The following is a 9,878-nucleotide window of genomic DNA, read 5'->3' on the forward strand; positions in this document are numbered from 1 at the left end:
GACTGTGTGGCTTGGTGTTAGGGGCATGGGGGCTCAGGCCACGTCCAGAGGGGTGAATGGAGGCCAGAGGCTGGGTTCCGGGTGGACGGCGGAAGCTGGGATCGGGGGCTGGTCGGTTCAGAGGAGAGGAATCAGAAGGCCTGCTGCCCTGAACCCCGAGAGCAGCTACTGGCAGCTAGGCTGCAACTTCCGCTGTGCTGCTCCCCCTCCGTGCCACCCTCCATATTGTACACGCCACCCTCGCTGTGCCCGATGCTGTGCCGGGCGTTGTGGGCTCGCGGGGGAGGGTGAAGGGCGGAGGGCTTGTGGTCTGACTGACGGCCCCGTCTGCTCTCCCCATTCAGATCAGCGTCCGAGTGACCACCATGGATGCGGAACTGGAGTTCGCCATCCAGCCCAACACCACCGGGAAGCAGCTGTTCGACCAGGTCAGTGGGGTGGGGGCTGGGTGGGGGTGGGCCGGTGGGGGTAGCTCTCCCAGGATTCCCTGTGCTGGTGGCAGAAACCCCCACCCGCTGGGCCGAGAGGAGCCTGGAGCTGTTGGCTCCAGCCCCAGGGAGCATCCTTGCCTGCTCAGGGCTGGGCCCCTTCCCTCCCTCCCTCCCCTTCGCCCGGCAGCACGACCCCCTCTGCCACCCAGCACAGAGGATCTTTGTCCCGTGGACGGCGTCCCGGGGTGGGAGGGAGGCTTGGGCGGGAGCCCGGGCCATAGAAACCCGGGAACAAGGACCCTTATTAAGTCCAAAGCCTTGCCCCTCCCTCCTCTCCCTCCCCAACAGCCCCTGGCCCCCTCTTCTCCTCTTCCCTGCCCCTGTTAGGGCTGTGGCCGTGGTTGGTCGGAGGCCATGGGCGGGTTTTGCCAGAATGGCCGGGTGGGGTTCTGTGGAAAGCTCAGGTGGAGGAGGGCCCGCCTGGGAAACTGGTGGAGGGGAGGGCACTGGCCCAGGCCCCGGGAACAGCTGGGGCGGATGGGGATGGGAAAGGGGAGGGGACTCTACTGACCCAGCAGGGGAGTGACCGGGATGGTGGTGGGGGGTAGTCACCGCCGACCAGATGTCCCTCCTCAGGCGGGTGGTAGGTGGTTGGTCTGGGATTCCATCCACTGCCCCAAAGTGCCTGGAAGGGCCTCTTTAGTCCAGGGATAACAGGACCGAGTCCTGTGGCCTGTGGGAATGACTGTTGGCCCAAGGTTACTCCTGAGCTTGGGGAGGAGACGGAAGAATTGTCCTCAGCGGCTGCCCCTCAAGCCTCCTCCCACACCCTCAGTTATTAATAATAATAATAAGAATAATAATAATAATAAACTTCTTTCCCACGGAGATAGGTGGCCAGTTGCCACTGTGGCCAGCAGCAGCCAGAGTAAGCCATCTCCGGGTTTAGGTGTCTGGGCATGGGGGCATATCATCTGTCTATTCTATCTATTTATTCTATCTTACTATTCTAGTTATTTTATTTTGTTAATATATTTTGTTTTGTTGTCTGTCTCCCCCTTCTAGGCTGTGAGCCCATTGTTGGGTAGGGACCGTCTCTATATGTTGCCAACTTGGACTTCCCAAGTGCTTAGTACAGTGCTCTGCACACAGTAAGCGCTCAATAAATACGATTGAATGAATGAATGAATCTTGGTCAGGTCTGCCCCGCCCCATCCCTCCCATCTTCCCTACCTCCATCCTCTCTCTCCCAGTAGATCAAAAAAAATCAATCAGTGGTATTAATTGAGTGCCTACTGGGTGCAGAACACTGTCTTAAGCGTTTGGGAAAGTTAGAGAAGCAGCGTGGCTCAGTGGAAAGAGCCCGTGCTTTGGAGTCAGAGGTCATGGGTTCAAATCCCGGCTCCTCCAATTGTCAGCTGTGTGACCTTGGGCAAGTCACTTAACTTCTCTGGGCCCCAGTTACCTCATCTGTAAAATGGGGATGAAGACTGTGAGCCCCCCGTGGCACAACCTGATCACCTTGTAACCTCCCCAGCGCTTAGAACAGTGCTTTGTACATAGTAAGCGCTTAATAAATGCCATCATTATTAGTCATTGAGCGCTTACTGTGTGCAGAGCACTTGGTAGAGTATAATGTAACAATATTCCAGACAAATTCCCTGCCCATGACGAGCTTATAGTCTAGAGGGGCTTAGCTGGGCCCCGACCCGGGCCGTGTGGATGGAAGGCGGGCAGCCTGGCTTCGTGTCTGGCCACCCTTGTGGGGGCATTTGTCCGGCCACTTGTCACAGGTGACGCCCGGCAGACTGCAGGGCGACCGCTCCCTCGGCTCTGGCATGCCCGTCCGGTCTGACCACCTCTGCAGGCCCTGGCTGTGGCCAGTACTCCCCGTGGTGGCTTTGTCCTCTTCTGTGTCCGGGGCTTGTGACCTACAGCTGCCCTGCCCAGCGGGGCTGCTTCCGCCTGGTAGGGGTGGGGGCTGGAAGGCCGATTTGAGTGTGGACAGGGCTTTTGCGCGTTAGGGGGGCACAGATCAACTCTGACCACAATCCCTCCTATTCCTACCCTCATTAGATCTGCTGTCAGATCCTAGCCTGGGAGCTGGGGATGGGGAAGGGGCATTTTGGAGGGATATAAGGTTTCTGCTCCCTCCTCCACATTCCTCCCCCTTCCGCTCTGTGCCAGGAATGCCACACATGTGCCCGCTCCATGAATTCTCTAGATCGCCGGCGGGGGTGCGGAGTGAATCTCGGACACCTCTGCGGTGTCGGAGTGAGGCCAGGGAAGGCGGTCTTTAGGTCCTGAATCCAAACGAGGCTCTTGCAGGCTGGGGGGCTCAGGGGCTTACAGCTGTTTATTTATTTTTTAATGGTATTTAAGTGCTTCCTCTATGTCAAACACTGTCCTAAGCGTTGGGGCGGGTACAAGTTAATTAGGATGGACACAGTCCCTGCCCTGCACGGGACTCAAAGCTGTGTCTCATCCCAGAGACCTTTTTCCTCTCAGCCCGGTGGTTCCACGTGATCTGGTGACGGGGACTATGTGGGGCCCAGGGCAGCCTGGCCACGTGCGCTGGCCCTGCGACCTTTGTCGTGAGCCACCCTCCTGGCTGCCTTTGCCAGTGGGGCCACGGGATCTGAGCCGGATAGGACGCAGGGACCTGGGCAGCTCTGGGATCCGAAGACCCCCAAGAGACAGTGGCAAGGGTCCAGGCTTCTGTCCGCATCTGACCTGGTTTTGGGGAGGAGGATCTCTCTTGGAATGGACCCCATTGGGGCTGGTCCCTGGGCGGGGGCGTGGCATGTACGGAAAGTGGTAGCCTGCACAGTATCAGGGCCAGCTTGCTCCCCTACTCCCCTCCTTCCGTCTCCTGCCCAGCCAGGCCTCAGGCCCGAGAGGTTTCCTCCACACCATCCTGGCTGATCTCTCCCCCCTAAATCGGCTCCTGTGGGGCTGAAGACTGGTTTCCAGAGGTCAGAGGGCAGGTTGAGTGGGCAGGACTGGCTGCTGCGCCCTCTCTTCTCTCTTTCCCTCTCCCCCACCGCACTCTCTCCCTGGAACCCAACCCTCTTTCCTCCAGTCGAGCAGTGGGGTCTGGGAGGGGGCACCCACACTTCTCCCTGTCTGGTTCCACCTCGCTGGTCTCCGGCGGCAGGGCTGCGGTCAGGAGGGGCTGGACAGTCCCTAGGTCTGGCCTGAGGCTCCTAGCCTGTTTTCCCATCTGGGAAATGGGGCTGAAAGGCAGGGGGGGCGTCCCAGGGAGCCGAGCTCCTCCCTCATCCGGCCGGCCCACCCGGTCACCCCACAGGTTGTGAAGACCATCGGCCTGAGAGAGGTGTGGTTCTTCGGCCTGCAGTACCAGGACACCAAGGGCTTCTCCACTTGGCTGAAGCTGAACAAGAAGGTGAGCGGCCGGCTCTCCGTCCTGGGCCGGCAGGAGACACTCTGGGGGCGTGGGCGTGGGTGGGCAGATACAGAGGGGGGCCTTCAACCCGGCTCTCCCACGTGACCCCCAGGTGACCGCCCAGGACGTGCGGAAGGAGAGCCCCCTGCTCTTCAAGTTTCGGGCCAAGTTCTACCCCGAGGATGTGTCCGAGGAGCTGATCCAGGACATCACCCAGCGCCTGTTCTTCCTGCAAGTGAAGGAGGGCATCCTCAGCGATGACATCTACTGCCCACCCGAAACTGCCGTGCTGCTGGCCTCCTACGCCGTGCAGTCCAAATACGGGGACTTCAGCAAAGACGTGCACAAGGCTGGCTATCTGGCTGGAGACAAGCTCCTCCCGCAGAGGTGAGTCCGCCAGTGGGCTGGGCCTTGGGAGGGTGGGCTTGATGCCGGGCCGGTGGAAGGGCGGGCGGCGGACTGGGTGGCACTCTGAAGCTCAAAGGTTTCTCTCTGGGGCGAGCCACCGGTCCCCAGCGTACCCCCGTGGAAGCTCTTCCTCATCCCTCCCCTAACTCCCTTCTGCTGCATTTCCGGCCCGCTTCCCGTTCTGGCCCGAGGCAGCCCCTCCTGGGTGGGTAGACAGGGCCGCCCGGGGCTGACTGCCGGGGTCTTCCAGGGTCCTGGAGCAGCACAAGCTGAACAAGGACCAGTGGGAGGAAAGGATCCAAGTGTGGCATGAGGAGCACCGCGGCATGCTCAGGTAACCACGCCCGGCAGCGGGCAGTCCCCTGCGGGCGGGCACTTCCTCCTGCACTAACTGCGGCTGACGCGGTCTCCAGCCTGTGTCCCCAGCACCGAGCGGGAGGAATCCCCCAGTTCCCACAGACCCCCGCCAAGCACTCCGTCTCACTCCTTTCCCCGTCCCCAATCCGATGTGGGTTCCTGGGATAGAATTGTTTTTGGCCTGGCTGCCGGGGTAGCCTTGGGGACGGGGAGCCAGGGCCAGGCCCCGGGAAGCCCGCCTACCCAGCTCCCAACTTTCCTCCCCTTCGGGCGCCGCAGGGAAGACGCTGTCTTGGAATACCTGAAGATCGCTCAGGACCTGGAGATGTATGGTGTCAACTACTTCAGCATCAAGAACAAGAAAGGCTCTGAGCTGTGGCTTGGGGTGGACGCCTTGGGCCTGAACATCTATGAGCAGAATGACCGGTCAGTCCCCCAGCCCCCCGCCTGTGGGATTGGCCATCGCATCCATCCCCCTGCCTCCCGCCAGGGCCAAGGGCTCCCACCCGCTTTAGAGAGGCTCCCTCGGTCATCCAGTGTGGGCAGCCCAGTCCTTTGACTCCCCCACTCTCACCCCCCTGCCCCCTGCAAGTCTCCCAAGCTCTGACCCTTTCCCAGCCGCTTTTTACCGGAGTCCCCGTTCCGCTGGCTCTGGTCTCTTTGTCCACCGGGTAACTGGGTGAGCCAGATCCGGTTTCCCCACGCTGGCGATGGGTGTGACGACGGGGGTCCGCTCTGGCTGGGGAAGAGGAGTGCCGTGGCAGCCAAGCTGCCAGAGAAAAGGTCATCGCGGCCTGCTGATGTCCTGTTTTCTGCAACGTCTTGGGCCCTAGGTGTCCGGGGACTGCCCTCAGGTTGACCATTGGGACCCTCTCTGGGGCCTGGTCTGGGGTCTGCGCCCCCTGCCCCGTAACGAAGGACGCACACACAGCACCTCTGCCAGACATTCGACTGGCAGCCCATGCTCCTGGCTGGGGGAACTGTGAAAGATGTCCGAGGAGTCCTCTGGGGCTCACAATACCATCCCTCCCACCACCGCTGTCCCTTTCTGATGGGGGACACAGGGCACTCCCACTCATCCATACACACCCTCTGTCACTCACTCTTATTGACACTCTCACTCTTTTGATCTTGCTCTCTCACGCTCTCCGGCTCTTTCACTCATTCTCTCCCTTGCTCTAGCTCTCACCTGTTCTTGCTTTCCTGCTTGCTCTCGTTCTCTCTCACTTTCTCTCTTCCCCCACCTTCCTCTCTTCTTTCTCCCCCCCTTCCCCTCCTTTTTCCCCTCTTTCCTGTCCCCCACCCTTCTCTCCCCTTCTCTCTCCACCCAGCTGTTAACCAGGGATCCCCTTCCCAGTTACCTGCGGGCCGCCTAGAAGGTGGAGCCATGCTGCTTACTTCTTTCTCTTCCCACACCGTCCACCGTCCACAGGTGTAGTACGTGCTGGTATGTTACATGCACTTGGCATGACCATGCACGTGAGCTTCTTGCCATTTAAAGTCATCATCTTCATCAGTGCGTGTGTCTGGTTGCTGTGGCGAGGGCACAGGTCATTAATAGGTGGACAGCCCCTCCGGTAGGACAGGGGGGCTCCCGGTCAGTCCACATCCCCATTTTCAGATTCCCCTAGCCGCGGTTGCCCCCAGCTGTGGGGCTCGTCAACTTGAACCCTTCCCCTCTTATTCCACCCCCGCCACCCTGCAGGCTGACCCCCAAGATCGGGTTTCCCTGGAGTGAGATCCGGAACATCTCCTTCAACGACAAGAAGTTCGTCATCAAGCCCATTGACAAGAAAGCACCAGTAAGCATGCCCGCCCTGTTCTGCCCCTCCCCACCCTGTCACACCTCCCACCCCCATGGTCACCCCCGGGGACTGGGCGTTGGGAGACTGACGGGGCCAGGAATAAAGAAGATTTCGACCCAAAGCCATGATGCCCTTCCCTGCCCCCTCCTCCCCCTCCATAGTCCTGACCCCCAAACTCTCCTGGGGTAAGGACTCGTGGGTGGGATGGCTTTGCTGCTTCCTGCCCCTCTTAAGTTATCTGTGGTCCAAGAGGCAGGAGACGGTGGGGAAGTTGGGTCGGTGGGGATAAACCAGGAGCTCCGTTGCAGCTCCGCGCTGCCTGTATCACTTCCCAGCCCGGTCCCACTGTGCCCCACAGATCTGGAGGAGGGCCCCATGGGAGGGAGAGCCCCAGACTATGGGAAAGAGGAAGAGGAGCCCTGCTATCTCTCTTCCCCTTCGGGCAGGATGTGCGTGTAGGTGGTGTGCATTGTGTGCCTGTGTGTTCATGCGTGCACACACTCAGGTGGCAGTGCATGTGACTGGGTGTGTCACGGGGGCACATGCTTCCCCTGACTTGGCTGGGCTCTGCTGCCTCGCCCACCCGCCCCGTTCTGTGCAGGACTTTGTGTTCTACGCCCCGCGGCTGAGAATCAACAAGCGCATCTTGGCGCTGTGCATGGGCAACCACGAGCTGTACATGCGGCGACGCAAGCCGGACACCATCGAGGTGCAGCAGATGAAGGCCCAGGCCCGAGAGGAGAAGCACCAGAAGCAGATGGAGAGGTGGGCACCAGCCAAACGCGGAGGGCAGGGAGCGGTGCCCAGGAGGAGCCGCCACAGCTGGGGGGATGTGCAGGAAGTGGTGGGCTGGAAGGGACCCCCCAAGGATCTGGTAGCTGGGGGTGGAGAGTCAGGCCGGGTTGTGTCTCCGGGGCCCGGTCCATCCCCCTCTCCCTCCCCAGGGCCCTGCTGGAGAATGAGAAGAAGAAGCGGGAACTGGCGGAGAAGGAGAAGGAGAAGATCGAGCGGGAGAAGGAGGAGCTGATGGAACGCCTCAGGCAGATTGAAGAGCAAACCAAGAAGGCTCAGCTCGGTACCGCGCTAGTCCAGGGGCCGGTGGGTGGGTGGGTGGAGGGCAGGATGCCCGGACCGGGGACAGCGCGAGCGATGTCCCACCCTTGTCTTCCTCTGCCGCAGAGCTGGAGGAGCAGACCCGCCGGGCCCTGGAGCTCGAGCAGGAGAGGAAGCGCGCTCAGGACGAGGCGGAGAAGCTGGCCAGGGAGCGCCAGGAGGCGGAGGAGGCCAAGGAAGCTTTGCTCCGAGCCTCTCGGGACCAGAAGAAGACGCAGGAGCAGCTGGTACGGCCACCGGCCGGGTCCCAGGGGTGAGGGGTGAGGCCCGTCCCAGCCCGGTCAACTGGGGTCCCTCGGCCCCTCGGCCATCTGTGGCAACCAGACCTGCCCCCCGCGAACGGGGCCGGCATCTCGCTCCCTGGCTGGCCCTCCCGGGGTGGGTGAGGTGGCACCTTCGGGCCCTGATTCCTGGCGTCCGTCCCCGCCCAGGCCTCCGAGATGGCAGAGCTGACGTCACGCATCTCCCAGCTGGAGGCGGCTCGGCAGAAGAAAGAGAGCGAGGCTGAGCAGTGGCAGCAGAAGGTAGCAGCGGCGGTCTGGTCCGGTCCGCTCCGACCCAGCTTGAATCGGGTGGGGGGGGGCCGGAGAGGGTGAAGTTGCCCGGTGAAGCCCCGGGCCAGCATCTGACTTGCCGCGTGGCCTAAGCCGGGCCTTTCAAGGGCTCCCCCAGCCTCCCCGGTTGTGTAGATCAGTGGAGCAGGCATCCTCTCTCTGTGGAGATTATTTCCAGGGGGGAGGGCATCCTCTCACGTGGGCAACTGGCAGTCTTGGGTCCCCAGGGGAGTGTCTTCCCTCCAGCCGGTCTGGCCCTGGCCAGGAAAGGCAAACGTCGCTCACCAGCCGTGAGCCTGCTCACCCCAGGGGACACAGACGGGGAAACTCCGTGCCCTCCTCTCTCCTGAAATCGCACCGCCTCCAGGAAGCCTTCCCCGATTCATCCCTCCTCCCCCTGCACTGGCCCTCTGGCATTATCTACCTCACCTTGGGGCCCGGGAGCCCAGTAGGCCCTCGGGAGAGAGCAGTGATGGTGGACTGTGCCCTCCGTCCCCTGCAACGCTGGCTGTTGAAGCGGGTGGGGGCCAAGCTGAGCTGGGCTGTGTGCGTGTTTGTCCGGGCACAGGCCCAGATGGTGCAGGCGGACCTGGAGAAGACACGGGAGGAGCTGAAGAGCGCCACGAGCACGCCGCACGTGACAGAGTCCGAGAACGAGCATGACGACGAGCAGGACGAGAACGCGGCCGAGGCCAGCGCCGAGCTGCGGGCCCACGCCACCGCCAAGGACCGCAGCGAGGAGGACCGCACCACCGAGGCTGAGAAGAACGAGCGCGTCCAGAAGCACCTCAAGGTGCGGACTGGGGCCCCGGGGGGAGGGGGTCGTCCCGCGCCGCCCCCCGTCCCCGCCCCGTCTCCGCCCCGCTCCCTTTTGGGCCGACCAAACTCGGGTTGGCAGCAGACTGAGCCCCCGCCCCTGCAGGCGCTGACGTCGGAGCTGGCCAATGCCCGGGACGAGACGAAGAAGACGGCCAACGACATGATCCACGCGGAGAACATGCGGCTCGGGCGCGACAAATATAAGACGCTGCGCCAGATCCGCCAGGGCAACACCAAGCAGCGCATCGACGAGTTCGAATCCATGTAACCGCCCCGGACCCCCTTCCCCCCAGCGAGCTTCCCACCCCCGCAGCTGTGCCCCCCGCCCCCGCCCGACCACCGACGCAGAGAAACCCCTGCCCGCCCACGTCCCCCGCCCTGGCCCCAGCTGGGGCAGGGGGAGCCAGGTGCACTGGTTCAGGGGGCACGGCCCATCTATGCAAGCCCTCCTGGGCATGGGGGACGTGGGGGGACAGGGCATTTCAGTGTTAGCGTCAGATTGGCAGTATTTCCCCAGGCCTGGGCCCACCCTCCTGCAAAGTGCCTGGGGCGGCCTTGGGGGCACCGGCCGAGTCTTCCCATGCCGTCCGCCTGTCTCAGGAGGAGCCAGCGGCTGCCCTCGTGCCTGTCCGTGGCTTGTCCCCCACGGTCGGAGGCCACCCTGGGGGAGAGCCTCCCCCCAGCCCCTTCACGGCCCTCACCAGTATTATCTCTGTATCCCAACAGCACCTAACCCAATGTGGATCTCTGCCTCTAGCTATGCACAACTAGAAAACCGTAGTCAAGGGGGCAGGATATTGGTCCCTTCCCCGACCAGCCCCCGTCCCACCCCTTCCCAGACCTGGTCTCTTCCTCCCCCCTCCCCCAGGGGACATGTATACTGTATTATAAAGAGGATATTTTGCCAGAAGATTAATGTAAGAAGCTTTCAGTGTTAGTGATCTCGGCATCACTATAGGTCATTCTAGTTACATTTTTTTTTTTA

General features: G+C 61.9%; 1 protein-coding gene across 1 annotated transcript in view; it reads left to right on the forward strand.

The window, feature by feature from the left end:
- The window catches only part of MSN (moesin), a 41,498-nt gene extending 32,302 nt beyond the window's left edge, over positions 1 to 9,196 (forward strand). Inside the window, exons 2-13 of the mRNA XM_038748345.1 lie at positions 345 to 428; positions 3,742 to 3,837; positions 3,950 to 4,224; positions 4,496 to 4,579; positions 4,882 to 5,028; positions 6,308 to 6,404; positions 7,009 to 7,172; positions 7,352 to 7,482; positions 7,587 to 7,747; positions 7,952 to 8,044; positions 8,643 to 8,867; positions 8,997 to 9,196. Coding sequence (XP_038604273.1) covers positions 345 to 428; positions 3,742 to 3,837; positions 3,950 to 4,224; positions 4,496 to 4,579; positions 4,882 to 5,028; positions 6,308 to 6,404; positions 7,009 to 7,172; positions 7,352 to 7,482; positions 7,587 to 7,747; positions 7,952 to 8,044; positions 8,643 to 8,867; positions 8,997 to 9,161 — 1,722 coding nt within the window. The 3' untranslated portion in view covers positions 9,162 to 9,196. The remainder of the gene's footprint in view (positions 1 to 344; positions 429 to 3,741; positions 3,838 to 3,949; positions 4,225 to 4,495; positions 4,580 to 4,881; positions 5,029 to 6,307; positions 6,405 to 7,008; positions 7,173 to 7,351; positions 7,483 to 7,586; positions 7,748 to 7,951; positions 8,045 to 8,642; positions 8,868 to 8,996) is intronic.
- Positions 9,197 to 9,878: the final 682 nt, after the last annotated feature.

The sequence above is a fragment of the Tachyglossus aculeatus genome, chromosome 6 (genome assembly GCF_015852505.1).
Source record: "Tachyglossus aculeatus isolate mTacAcu1 chromosome 6, mTacAcu1.pri, whole genome shotgun sequence".
In the NCBI taxonomy this organism is placed as follows: Eukaryota; Metazoa; Chordata; class Mammalia; order Monotremata; family Tachyglossidae; genus Tachyglossus; species Tachyglossus aculeatus.